This window comes from Myxocyprinus asiaticus, chromosome 9, assembly GCF_019703515.2.
Source record: "Myxocyprinus asiaticus isolate MX2 ecotype Aquarium Trade chromosome 9, UBuf_Myxa_2, whole genome shotgun sequence".
Taxonomy (NCBI): Eukaryota; Metazoa; Chordata; class Actinopteri; order Cypriniformes; family Catostomidae; genus Myxocyprinus; species Myxocyprinus asiaticus.
Window position 1 is genome coordinate 2,207,770 of NC_059352.1, and position 15,467 is coordinate 2,223,236.

The 15,467-nt window shown below is 37.7% G+C and overlaps 1 protein-coding gene across 5 annotated transcripts in view; it reads left to right on the plus strand.

The window, feature by feature from the left end:
- LOC127446011 (thymocyte selection-associated high mobility group box protein TOX-like) overlaps positions 1 to 15,467 on the plus strand; it is a 177,966-nt gene that overhangs the window by 99,904 nt on the left and 62,595 nt on the right. For 3 of the 5 annotated variants that reach the window (XM_051706604.1, XM_051706607.1, XM_051706606.1), the window contains exon 4: positions 8,806 to 9,072. In XM_051706604.1, the coding sequence (XP_051562564.1) occupies positions 8,806 to 9,072 (267 nt within the window). The remainder of the gene's footprint in view (positions 1 to 8,805; positions 9,073 to 15,467) is intronic. The other 2 variants (XM_051706605.1, XM_051706608.1) reach the window with 1 other exon arrangement.

A 15,467-nucleotide genomic window follows, 5' to 3' on the forward strand; every position in this document is an offset into this window, starting at 1 on the left:
TTTCATCTTCACTCAATCATTTTACTATTTATAGCTGATCTATGAATCATATCAGTGTACAGAATGTGCTACGTATTTGATATGACAAAGTAGTTTGTACCTGACGATTTTTTATTTCACTTATTGAACTTTCCTGTCTGCTAATTATTAGTCTAGTTGAGCTGCTTTGTGAAGCCAGTGCACTAAAATCATATTGGAGAGAATAGTGTGTGTGTGTGTGTGTGTGTGTGTGTTTACATATGGGAGATGCCGACAGTAAAAAACAAAAGGCCCACATTACCGATGAGAATGTAAAGATTTGAGGATATTTGTGACTGTAAATCGCCTCTGTCGGAGCATATGGTATTTGAGTGAACACATTGAAGGTTAAATGTTTCGCCTGATCCACATGCTCGCTGAATAATACGGACTCAGCAGATGGTGTGTAGGCTGCACATTCACTTTATTTATGGGTGAATAAGATTGTGTGTGTGACTGTTGTAATTAGGTTTCATTTAGCAGTTTATTTATTAATTATCTCTCGCTGCAGACGAACACAATCCAATCTGGTAGAATAGGTACAAAGTTTTTACATTTTTCGAAGAAAATATCGCCACAAAGGTGCTAGGGTGTTGTGGTTGGTTGCCAGGGTGTTGCTATGCGGTTGCTAGGTTGGTACTTACAGGTCCAGATAAAAAGAGTCCACCCTTTAAGGTGCTGTAAGTGATTCAATAGTCTCTGTAAACAGCAAGAAAAAGATTGCCTTTCAATAATTTTTGTGTTCTCATAGTATTGTAGTTGCAGCAAATTATTGAGGCTTAATTCCATTTTTATGCTATGTTGTTCATAACAGCTGTTTAGCAGCTGTTGTTTGGGGGCGTGGCTAATAAAAGGCTCATTTTGTGGGAATTCTAGTATGGCTAAAATCACTTACAGCACCTTTAACCCTTGTCCGTCAATAAAATAATGTTACTCAGAGGACCTTAGAGGACAAAAATATCTGCATCAAAAAACTGCCATAAAAATATTATATAGTAATATTATTTCCACTTTCACTGACTTTGTTTAACCAACATCAGTCCTGATCATAACTACCAAATATTCATTCATTTTCAGGATTTTAACCCTTTAAATGTCAGTTTGTTTACATAATGCCACTGTTGTTTTTTACACATACACACACACACACACACACACACATTTCTCAGTACACACATACAAAACACACTCTGACATCCATACCAACACACCCACACAATTTTATCTGCAGCATTTACTCAATTGGCCTGCAGTGCTCTATAATACAGCAAACAGAAAATAGGAAAAAAGCTTGTATTTGCTCCATAGGCTAAACATGAGTAAAATGGCGCCATCTGGTGGAAAATATTAAAATTTTATATTTTGAAGCCAGGGCTCCAGAATGAAAGCATAATATCATAGAATTCATGATTTTATGCTTTAATGACACTGGGATCAAATATTACAGTTTTAATGGGTTTCAATGGGGACATTTTTGTCCTGAAGGTCCTGAGTGTAACTATTTTGTGTATTGTAGATGTATTATAGGAACTGAGGTTGAAATATCAAAATTCCTACAAAAATACACACCTTAGGCTAAATTTATGCCATTGGCATTAACACAGCCAAAATGATAGAAAAAACAAAAATGAAAAAGACAAAAATGTCCCGAAGGTCACACAAGGGTTAAATATCTATAATTTTCTGGTCTCTATATAAGACTTGGGCCCTCCTTCAATATAAGTCTATGTGGATTCTGTTCGTTTATCTTCCACCAGGTGAAAGTCATAAGTTCATTCACTTTGTAAACAGCACATGTTTCCTCAACAAACCGCATGATTTGAAGTGTCATTCATGGTACAGGATGAGTTACACAATTAATTTTAAAACAAAAATTGTACTACTATACTTTGTTTTTCTGCGTGCTGTTCCCTCTTGTGCACAGTTGAGCTCTCTAGCCTTTAAATGTAAACTCTTTTGAGCGAGAGTTAAAAGAGGGAAAGTTCTCGCCCAGTGATACTCAGCAGAAAAGTGCTATGAATGTTATATTAATATTCACATCTATTAAAACTAAAATAAGCTGCAGAGCTCTATCCGTTAAACAAAATAACATTTCTGAATCAGTAATATGCCTCGGAGGAACACTTACTCAAGTGCAGGTAATAAAACTACAAAAGTTTCTTGCTTGGTGAGGTAGTGTGTGTTAAAAAGCATAATGACATATTTTTCTAATAAGCACTTATCTATAGACCTACAGCGACATTTAATGACTGATGTATGTGAATTCTACCCAAACACAACCCCCACAAACCTCACCGAACAAAGACAGACATTTATCTGAGTCGCATTCAGTGTGTTTGTGTGTGTGTGTACATGTTTATACTACATTGTGGGGACCAAATGTCCCCACAAGGATAGTAAAACCTGAGATCACCTACCTTATGGGGCCCAGCCAGCGGTGAGTGTGTGTGTGTGTGTGTGTGTGTGTGTGTGATTGTGTGTGTGAATGTGTATGTGTGTGTGTTATTCAGCTATAGTTTGGGTGCCAAATTGTCGTGAGAAGTGAGCTATTCATAACAGAGTGTACCATAAAAAAAATATTCTTATTCGATTTACTGTCCTCAGCAATCTAATACCAAATGAAAGATTTCAGATTTCATACACAAGTCACGCTGTATGTTTTACACTGTTTAACAGACTCATAAAAGAGTTGTACTTGGAGGTGGACATAAGTTCCTTGAGTTTTGCCCACACTACTCATATTTGCTGCAGAAAATGTAAAAATCGAGTTGTAGAAATGTAATGGTCTTAATAAGGCAGAATAGAATAGGTTTGTCTGAATGACATCTGTTGTGTTAAGTCTGCAGCACGCTCACTTATATGGTCTGTTGTTTTTTTTATCAGCTCAACAGCATACAATAGCTTTAAATTGATGCCAGAGATAGTTGGATGCCTTCCCAAACCGAAAACTCTCTACTCTTTTCATTATTTCATTATTTAAACATAACTCTTCATCTGTTTAAAAAAAAAACACACAAGACGCTTGGGTTTGTGTGTGTGAGTTTCCAATGGCCCGCTCAAACAACCAGTACCAAATGTTTTCAACATTATAAAATATTCTCAGGAATTTGATAGCGTTCATTTCAAAGTGGCGTCCCCTCTTCAGTTAATGAAAGCTACAAATTGAAACCCTCAAATTCAATGCAAACGCCATATTGCATCCAAATTGAGTTCTAATATCCTTGAAAATTAAATGGAGAGATAAAGGGAGGCCACGGAAATGGAAAAGAAGCAAACAAAGAGAAAGTCAACGTGTTTTCTGATGAAAAGAAAAAGCATTTGTTTTTTTACAAACCACGTTAACTGTTTAGACTTTAGCTTTGAAATGAAGGGTATACATGCATTAAATGTGTAATACACACAGATACACTCTGAGTTGGATGAATTATGTATTTTTCCGAACCATTTAACTGGGCACAACCTTGAAATTTACATTTTATTGTCAAGGACGTACGGCTACTTTTGACAAACGTCCCATACACCCTCCCTTCTTCCGGTTTCACCACAAAACATTCACAGAATCCATTGTTAACATTTATCCTTAAAATCATCCTGACGTGGATGCATTTGATGAACACACTTTTGAACACTCTTTTAAACGCAAAGAGGTTGATGAGTCAGCAGTCGGCCATGATGGCACTTAAATTGGAGTTTTAGGTGATAGAGTTTTATTTTAGCTAGATTGATAAGTATCAACTTTGTGACAGATGTTCCTTGGGGAAAATAAAGAGACACACAATCTTGAGAATTTTGAGTGCAGTCTTCTGTATCTTGGCGAATCTGAGCACAGTTTGAGACATTGCTGAGATCTCTTATGGAAACTCGAGAAGAGAGGAGACACATGTGAGATTACTGGAGTCTTTTAGGAGAAACATCTGAGAAAAGGGAGACTTCAGCAAAAGTCTTAACTTGCTCTTCATTCAATATCAGTGCTGTCTTGGAGAAACAATTGGGATATCATAGAGATATTTGTGTGTGTGTGTGTGTGTGTGTGGGGGGAGGGGGGGGGGGGTCTATAGTATGGCATATAAACAATGTACACCAACAGTCTTATACAATGCAAAACATAAATTACTTATTGATTATTTGTGTCTTATTTTCCAGCAAAAATATCATAACATCCTTAAAACAAGAAAACATGAATTGAAAAGCAGAATGGAATGAGATATTAAGTCTTGTTTTCAGAGAAATCTAACAAAATTTGGTGTAATTTAAGCTTACGTCAAGAAAAAATTATTTGCCAATGGGGTAAGAAAAATAAACTTGTTTTCCCTTTTAATCAAGTTTTTTCTAACCTCATTAGCAATTTTTTTCCTGCTATTAGCATTTATAACCTCTTCAACTCTGTTTCAATGTTTCACTCTCAAATTCAAAAGCTCACCATTTACACATACTGTGTGGACTAATTGCCAAAAGTTGGTCACATTTTTTTCAAGTAGATAAATGTGGAGTACCATGTAAATACCATAGTACATGAATATGGTAACCAAACAGCACCATGGAATTACCTTCCATTATGTCTCAGTGATGTTAATACTGTGTAATTCCCACATTTGTGAATCTGTAATTGTTGCTGTACGAGAATTCTCCTGAGGATCCAACAACAGTCTCTCTTCACACAATACCCAGCTCGCCCCAATGTTTACAACACACAAGTTAGTTTCCTTCCAACAATTATGAGGCCAATTCAATATCAGGAAATGTTCATTTTCACATCCATTAGAGTGGACAATAACAGGGGAGGCCATGAAGCCGACAAAGACATCTGTCTTCAAAGGGATGTAAAACTATATAGAAGATTCATATCGAACCTCAGCCATACAACGACTGAATATTTATGGCATTAGTTTAAAATATGGCAAAGGAACACTAAAGAAAGCAACCTTAGATGTAGTACACTAAATATATCCCTCATCTTAACAGAATTCACTTACACGCCCATTGGAAAGAAAAATGTCTAAGGAGATCCCATTAATATCTCAATTGTTTCACAACAATGACATTTAACTTTGTTTGAAGTCTCCTGCTTCTTAGATGTTTCTCCTTAGAAAAGACTCCAGTTTTCTCACATGTGTCTCCACTAGTTTCAGAAAAGATCTCAACAGTGTCTCAAACTGTGTTCAGATCTCAATATGAACTCAAACATTTCTCATCAAATTCTCCAAAGAGCAAATGATCTGAGCTATGCTATCCACTTTATAGCTCGATACTCTTAATGTAACAACCACCCATAACACCTTAATAACCACCCAGAACATCCTAACAACTACATAGCAACACACTAACAACTCTCGGAATGCTTTATCAACCACATAGCAATGCTATGGAAACCACCTTAGCAACCACTCAGAACACCCTAGCAACCACACACCAATACACTAATAACCATCCAGAACACCCTAGCAACCACCCATAACACACTAGCAACCACCCAGTTCACCCTAGCAACTACACAGCAGCACACTAACAACCATTCTGGACACTTTAGCAACCACATAGCAATGCTATGGAAACCACTTTAACAACAGTGTCTCAAACTGTGTTCAGATCTCAATATGAACTCAAACATTTCTCATCAAATTCTCCAAAGAGCAAATGATCTGAGCTATGCTATCCACTTTATAGCTCGATACTCTTAATGTATGTCAACAATTGACCCATGGAACATTTGAGGAAACATTTGAAACAGAGTTGATACTTAGGTGAGAATTGTGAACTCTATTAAGTTTAATAAGTTATAAAAGAGTAACCTCTGAACAATCTCTTTCTTAAAATATTTTAACACTTTAGCCTTGCATTTGAATCTCGGAGAGGTAATATATTTATGAGAGCTTTGTGGTTTGAGTACAGTGGCAAGGTGAAATCTAACATCCCAAAATCCTTGTCTCTCTCGTCTTCCATGGCCACGTATTTGCTAAAAGTGTTTGTTTGCAAGATAAATGGCCATTCTCCAGGCGAAGATGACAGCCAACACAAAGATGATATTGAATTGATTTCTGAAATGCTGCAGAACTGACTGTTTGATGTATACAGGCAGACATGAATCATAAAAATTCTATTAAAAAAGCTCTTGAATAGTTGACAGCGGAATATTATTTCTGATGATTAATTTGACTCAGTCATTATGGAGGGGGCTCCAGTCAGATCGCAGCCCACAAAATTGCTTTTCATTCCCTCTTGAATACCCCACCAATCTCTCTCTCTCTCAGACCTTGCCTTCTTATTCCTTTTTCCCAAATTTAACATTGCATGTTTCCTCCATCAGGTCCAAAGTTAGATTGACGCATTTGATGATAGGCGCAAGCATACGGACAATGTGGAAACAAGAAAATATGAGAGCCAATAAAAACACTTGAGCTATGAAAACATGGTTATTGCTTCCAAAAGTTGATTGTGATAATACAGAATTTCCACAAACTTTCCATGATAGTGAAGACAAATGAGGAATTTGCAAACTGTTATGCTTCCAAAAAAGTTAATTTGACTTGCAATTGGATTTTTACACACTAACAACCACTCGGAACGCTTTAGCAATCGCATAGCAATGCTATGGAAACCACCTTAGCAACCACCCAGAACACCCTAGCAACCAGACAGCAACACACTAACAACCACCCATAACACCTTAGTAACCACCCAGAACATCCTAACAACTACATAGCAACACACTAACAACTCTCGGAATGCTTTATCAACCACATAGCAATGCTATGGAAACCACCTTAGCAACCACTCAGAACACCCTAGCAACCACACACCAATACACTAATAACCATCCAGAACACCCTAGCAACCACCCAGAACACCCTAGCAACCACACAGCAGCACACTAACAACCTCCCATAACACCCTAGCAACCACCCAGTACACCCTAGCAACCACACAGCAGCACACTAACAACCATTCTGGACACTTTAGCAACCACATAGCAATGCTATGGAAACCACTTTAACAACCACTCAGAACACCCTTGGAACCACACAGTAAGACACTAACAACCACTCAGAACACCCTAGTAACCACCCAGAACATCCTAACAACCACATAGCAACACACTAACAACACTCGGAATGCTTTAACAACCACATAGCAATGCTATGGAAACCACCTTAGCAACCACTCAGAACACCCTAGCAACCACACACCAATAAACTAATAACCATCCAGAACACCCTAGCAACCACTCAGAACACCCTAACAACCTCATAACAACACACTAACAACCATTCAGAATGCTTTAGCAACCACGTAGCAATGCTATGGAAACCACTTTAGCAACCACTTAGAACACCCTAGCAACAACACAGCAATACACTAACAACCACCCAGAACACCCTAGCAACCACTCAGAACACCCTAATAACAACAGAACAATACACTAACAACCACCCAGGACACCCTAGCAGCAACACAAAACACCCTAGCAACCATTCAGAACACCCTAGCAACCACACAACAAAACACTAAAAACTACTCAGAACGCTTTATCAACAACATAGCAATGCTATGGAAACTACTTTAGCAACCACTTAGAACACCCTAGCAAAAATACAGCATTACACTAACAACCACCCAGAACAGCCTAGCAACTACCCATAACACCTTAGCAACAACACAGAAACACACTAACAATTACTCATTAGAAACCACATAGCAATGCTATGTAAACCACTTTAGCAACCACTCAGAACACCCTAGCAACCAAACACCAAGACACTAACAACTACCCAGAACACCCTAGCAACCACCTAGAACACCCTAGTGACCAACCAGAACACCCTAGCAACCACACACCAAGACACTAACAACTATCCAGAACACCCTAGCAACCACTTAGAACACCCTAACGACCACCCAGAACTCTCTAACGACCACACTAACAACTCTCAGAATGCTTTAGCAAATACATAGTAACACTATGGAAACCACCTTAACAACCACTCAGAACACCCTAGCAACCACACAGCAATACACTAACCCCCTAGCAACCATTCAGAACACCCTAGCAACCACATTGTAACACACTAACAACTAATTGGAACGCTTTAGCAACCACATTGCAATGCTATGGAAACCACCTTAGCAAGCACTCAGAACACTCTAGCAACAACACAGCAATACACTAACAACCACCCAGAACACCCTAGCAACTACATAGCAACACACTAACAACACTCTGAACACTTTAGCAGCTGCATAGATAGTAATATATTTATTATAAGATATTTATCAATATATTAATTAATAATTAATTCATTCATTCATTCACCTCTTCTTGCAAAGAACAAAGTACTTCAAGTAACAATCTCATAATAAAATGGCATATGAAACATAAATGTGTTCACTATTACCTTTATAAGAGTCATTTTGGTTCTTTTTTTACATGATGTCAACGGTCAAGTCGGAACTTTCATCGAATTTTGAGTTTACAACTTGTAACTATGAGTGCTACAAAGACATGAATGCCTTTTTAAGTTGAAATCTCGTAATCATGGTAATTCCGGTAATTCCGACATGATGTGAACCAATTGACAACTACTTGGAACATTTTAGCAACCGCATAGCAATGCCATAGAAACCACCCAAAGCACCTTAGCAACCCTAGCAATCATCTAGTAATGCACTAACAACCACTCTAAACATCATGGCAACCACTCAGAACTACCTAGCATTGTGGCAAGCACCACTCACATATTTTTCCTGAAAATGAAAAAAATCTAATTATTCTCTCTCTCTCCTTTTCTACAGCAGAATTACTCAGGTCAGGGAGGGGGCAATGGCAACAGCGGAGGAGGAGGAGGAGGTGATGAAGATTATGAGATCCCCCCCATAACTCCCCCCAATCACCCCGAGCCCCATCTCCTCCACCTTATGGACCCCGAGTCCAGTTACCTGTGTCACTCCATTCCTCACAACGGCCTGATAAACCCGTACTCATACCCAGAGCTGCCCGCACTTATGATGTCAAACATGCTCACACAGGACGGGCACCTGCTCTCCAGCCAAATGCCCTCGGTGAGTCACATGCTCGGCTGTGTTTCTAAGCCCTAGTGAGCTGCCTACCTAGACTGCATTTGTAGGCATCATACACTAACAATAAAGTACTATATACAGTTTTTGTACACATACTACAGTAATACCATGGTATTCTTTGAAGGACCTTGGAGTACCGTGTAATTGAGAAGCCTTGTCTGAAAGTTTAAGCTAGTTTTAAAAATGTAAAGTTTGATAGTAATGCAGACGTTACTCTAAGTCAAACAGCCAACCAGCCAGCTAGCCAGATAGATAGATAGATAGATAGATAGATAGATAGCATCTTAAAACAGATCAAAGGCCTTTTGGGGGTTTGTTTACATTACATTTTTTGAAAGTTGCAGTTTGAATTATGAACATTCTGTTGGCCCATTTGAACATTCTGTCAATGTATGTAAGTCCTTGGGGATTTTTCCAATATTTAATCATCCACTGTGTGAAACCCGTTAGTCCAATCAGTTAGAAATGACATAGCACACTATTTCAGAACAGTCTGAAGGTCTGCACCAAGTTTGGTGGATGTAGCATGAAAGCTCGAGGAGGAGTCTGTGTTAGAAATTTTGGTCTCAGTTTAGGGATTTTGAAAAAAACCATAAACTAAGTTTGTAGAATAACAAAAGTATTGATAGAAAATCGGAAGTGTACAGTTACTAAGAATTGATATTTTCACTCAATATCTGTGTGTGCTGTGTATTTTTGTGCATATTAGAGTATTGCGCTGTTATCTTAGCAACATGCTAACACCAAACTGTGTTGAAATCACTGTGAGCGTTACTCGAGTCTCTCATGTGCTTAACGTTCGGAGCTAAGGCGAAATAACATCATATGCTAATGTAAAACTCTACTGGAATCAGATGTGTGTTAGGCCACTACCACACTAATACGTTTTAGTTTGAAAATGCATGGCATAGAGGGATTACACAATAGCCAATTTTTGACCTGCAGATCTTCTAAACACTGTGTTTTCTCAACACAACTAACTGACCATATCAGACCTTTGTCTCTACTAAAAAGCTCCTAATGTCATTGTAAGACAGAGATGATGTCGAAAGAGAGACAGATGTGTGCCTGTCTGCGCTGTGTCAGCAGTGAAGCAGGAGGGATTGTGGGTAAATTCATCAGTGCCATTTTTCTCTGTCAATGGTTTCTTTATTCCTGCATTAAGATCTACTCCTCATATCATATCCAAAGCTTATTACTTTCTGTTTTCTTGCTTAATACAGACTGTGAGGGTTATAAAGTAATATTAGCTGTACGATGTTGTTAAAATTGCCATCCGTGGTAACTTTCTAATAAAGCTGAGAAATCTGCAAGCATGAAAAACTGCTCGTAACAACCACTAGAAAGCTCATTAATTCTTCTTTAAGGGAGAATCGCATGAAAAAATGTCAAGGTCACAATTCACCCCAAATCAAAATCAATCCATCATAAATGAGAAATAATCAAAAATATGTAAATGTATGTAAATGCAAAATGAGACAAAAATACTAATATAAAGATTGAATTGAGTACTTAATTTTTCGTGACAACAGAATACAAAAAAAACAACAACAAAAAAAAACAATCTTTATGCTCCTAAAAATAGGCTTCGTGTTCTTTAAGCAAAATATAATTTTAGATTTCATTCTTTTGATTTTGGGGTGAAATATGACCTGGACATGTTCTTTACAGGTTTTTAAAATTCACATTACCTTTAAAAAAAAAAATAACCCCACAAAACAAACAATACCTCAACTTGTTTTTTCTACCTTTTGATCATAAAACCTAGCTATTTTGAAATTGGAATCATAAATTCAATGCAAAAATAGTACATAATTTAAACGTAACCAGAATCCATCACCATTCCTGGTCAGTCTAATGGCTCTCTACACAAGATTCCACTTCAAATGGACATCAGACAACAGCACAAAATGGAGGACAGTGATTTTAGAGTCTAATGAATCTCTGCATGCAATTTCTGAACTGAACATATAATGCATTAAATCAACCATTCTTTCATTTTGAGATCTCATTTCTGCATTGACCCACTGAGCCAGAGAATAGCTTAAGCTAGTCAATAAAATGCTACTAAATGACATTTTACATTCAGCAAGACATACTGACATTTTGTTTCCATTTTTCCACTTAAAACCACATACAAAATATGTTTTGTAGTATTTATGAATGTAACATTTTAAGTTTGTAGTTTAACCATTTTTATGGTGTACTTTGATTTTGTTAGGAAATCAGCTGCTAAAAACAGCACTGAGAATGTTTGGCACATAAGGCACAAAGTTATGGAGGTAAAACAACTTATTTTTGGCAAAGATATACACTCTATGAGCTTTATAAATGAGAAAATATGTTTTGTGCCCTATTAATGATGTTTATAACATTTCACTCCTTACTTTGACCTTTTATGACCTCTGCCTCCATCTTCAGTTGCTAAAACGGAATTGATGGTATTAGGACTCGAAACAAACTCTACACAAACATTTACACATTTGGCAAATGCTTTTATCCAAAGGCGAATGTTGCGCCACATTGCGCCATTTTTTATTTCAATGACTTGTTCCTTGAGTGCTACATGAATGGCCCCGAACAGCCAAAAAACCAACCATGTGCTGTGTAATCCAATGTTTACTTTCAACATAGTCACATGACAATTCGTAATAACTGTACAAGATGGCGAAATTGTAAGATATTGTACAACTTGGCTCATACAAAAGGTATGAATTTTTACACCTCGTAATAATTTGAATGATATGGTGAAAATCCTGAGATTTTGTATAGCTTGGCTCGTACGAAAAGGTACGAATTTTACACCTTATAATAATTGGTATGAGATGGCAAAATCTTTAAGATGTCGTATAACTTGGCTCTTTCGAAAAGGAACAACATTTACACCTTTTAATTAAATTGTATGAGATGGCGAAATCGTAAGATATCATACGCCTTTGCTCGTACGTAAAAGTACAACTTTTACACCTCTTAATAATCAGTATAAGATGGCGAAATCGTAAGATATCGTAAAAATTGGCTCGTATGGAAGGTACGACTTTTACACCATGTAATAACTCGTATTAGATGGTAAAATCGTAAGATATCATAAGACTTGACTCTTATGAAAAGGTACGAATTTTACACCTCTTAAGAATTAGTATGAGATGGAGAAATTGTAAGATATCATAAAACTTGGCTTGTACAAAAAGGTATAACTTATACATATCTTAATAATTCGTATTAGATGGAGAAATCATAAGATATTGTAAAACTTGGCTCGTACGAAAGGTACAGCTTTTACACCATGTAATAACTTGTATTAGATGGTGAAATCGTAAGATACCATAAGACTTGGCATGTATGAAAAGGTACGACTTTTACACCTTGCTACAATTTGTATGAGATAGCGAAATCATAAGGAATCGTTCAACTTGGCTTATACATAAAGTTCTTAGATTTACACCCTGTAATAATTCATATGAGATGGCGAAATCATTAGATATTGTAAGACTTGACTTTCAGGAAAAGGGACGACTTTTACACCTTGTAATAATTTGTATTATATGGCAACTTTGTAAGATATCGTAAGATTTGGCTCATATGAAAAGGTATGACTTTTACACCCCGTAATATTTTTTTTGAGATGACGAAATCGTAAGATATCGTACGACTTGGCTCATACGTAAAGGTACAACTTTTACACATTGTAATAATTCGCAATACAAATGTAGTGTAATGCAATATAATTATTTCTGCAATACAAATGATTGATGTACTGTATCTCAGTAACCTGTAATACACTTCCCTCGTCTCGTTCCAAACCCTGATGTTTTCTTACTTCCATGGTACACAACAGTTATTTTCCTATTCAAATCGTGGTTAGGTTCGTCAGTTTGTTGGTTCGTTTAATTTTCTCTATGGGAGGGGCCTGGGTAGCTCAATGGTAAAATACGCTGGCTACCACCCCTGGAGGTCGCTAGCTCACTAGTTTGAATCCCAGGGTGTGCTGAGTGACTCCAGCCAGGTCTCCTAACAACCAAATTGGCCCGGTTGCTAGGGAGGGTAGAGTCACATGGGGTAACCTCCTCGTGGGCGCTATAATGTGGTTCTCACTTTCGGTGGGGCATGTGGTGAGTTGAGCGTGGTTGCCGCAGTGGATGTCGTGAAGCCTCCACACGCGCTATGTCTCCGTGACAACGCGCTCAACAAGCCATGTGATAAGATGCGCAAGTTGACAGTCTCAGACGCGGAGGCAACTGGGATTCGTCCTCTGCCACCCAGACTGAGGCAATTCACTACGTGACCACAAGGACTTAAAAGCACATTGGGAATTGGGCATTCCAAATTGGGAGAAAAAGGGGAAAAATCCACAATGGGAGTAAAGGTTGTACCTTTTTCAACGAGCCAACTCGTACAGTTTATTTATTTTTTTATTGGGCCATTTTGTATTATTATTACCACTTGTTATTAGACAAGGTGGTTTACGCCAGCAAAATTGGTTACGTTTTTGTTTGTTGTCATTATTGTGTAGCTTTGGCTCTGACAGAACTGTCCTGGTTTCATCGTAAACAGAAACCTTTTCTGCTGAAATGAATCTGTGCATCAGGGGGTGAGTGCATATATTCCATCTCCAAGAGAAGAGAAAAAAGCCATTAGGTTCCATTTTCCTCCCTGAGTAGAAAGAGCTGGAGAGATCTTTTTTCATTAGAGCGAGAAAGAGAAAGAGAGAGAGAGATGAGTTAGAGAGACAGAAGTCTGATAGAAGAGAAATAGAGAACAGAGAGGAGTGAAAGAGCTAGAGTGAATGAACATGGCAGATGGATAAAAGGAAAACTGCTTTGAATGGAATGACATCTGTACGAAGAGCTTTATAAAAGTATATAAAACAATTAGAGAGGTGGACTCCTCCATAGACATGAGTTTCATCGAAATAACTGTGTTTTTACTCTAAACGTCTTTATGTTTCTGATGAATGTTGATGATGAAGAATAAATTATATTTCATGCATGTTGGTTTAGCTAAACATGTTAACAAACTCAGAGTTGGTGATAACCAAAAGGTTACTGGTTCCCAAAAGCTAAACTGGTATGTAGATGTACAAAGGGTTTCAAAGGTCTGAGACTGCTGGTGATAATGCTTCTATTATTCTTCTAGTTACATTATCAGCACAACCATTTGAGAGAAATGAAAGCTGAAGTGTCTCTTTTGCTTTAATGACTACATGCTCTGGAGCTGACATGATCAAATCATGATGATCATGTTCTCCAGAATGTTCCGAAGAGCATCTTGTTTGTTTCAATGGAAGCAAGACAATGTGACCGTCTGTACCATGAGTAACCTACATTTGATTAATAACCTAGAAATAGTGCATTTTGCATTTAAAATGTTGTTGATTTAAATGTATCAAGATCCTAACACATTTGTGTAGTTTGAGGTTAAAATTATATTTTGAATCTCAGATTTTGAACGTGGTGTCAGACATTTGGACCCCACTGTATGTTGATTATTATGATGTAGATTTGCCCCTGAGCCAGGCTTTTAAACATCATGTTACTGTCAGAGAAGCAGTACTGATGGTAAACAGGGTCTGACCCATCTTTAATCCCATCATGTTATCCATGCTAACTAGGTTTAGTATTGGTTGAAATACATCCACATATAGTATATCCACATTGTCCTTATCAGAGATAGAGAGAGACATTGAAGTGTCTGTCTGATACAGCAGTAACTACTGCAGATAAAGGCCTGCTTTATGTATCTCATTTTGTCACAGCAAACTATATGTTATCAAAGCATGAAATCACGACCATATACCATATATTGTGTACTGTAACATCAGCTGACTGTGGCTCATTCTGAGCTCTGTACGAGACGAAAGGAGAAAGTGAGGCTGGTGTACCTCACGACTTTATGCTAAATGACTAACTGCTCATACAGAGGTCAAGACTTTTGAGGGAATAATGTCCCAAAATCCACATATGTGGACATCTTGTTTATCAGCACGCTGATGCACGAAAAATGAATGAATTTTTTTAAGGTGTCATATCAAATGAAACTAGAGGCGCTACTATTTACACCCAAGCGGGTTTCAGTGAAAAAACGTAAAGAGGACTCTTACTAGAGGCACTTTTGTTGGCTCTGCGCCTGTAGAAGCTCTTCACGGAATCAGCGTCATGTTGTTGTGTCACGTGACTCGGTACACCAGACGTTAAACCCTTAAAAGTCTTGTGAACAGTATTCAGTTCACCGTGTATAGTGAAGCCAAAATACAAAGTCCATGCATGTGGACATGGGGTTGCACGAGGATAAAAATACATTTACAAATATTTCGTATTCCCGAAAAGACGTTCTTTTTTCTTAAACCCATAGCTAGACACCTTCATACAAAATTCGTA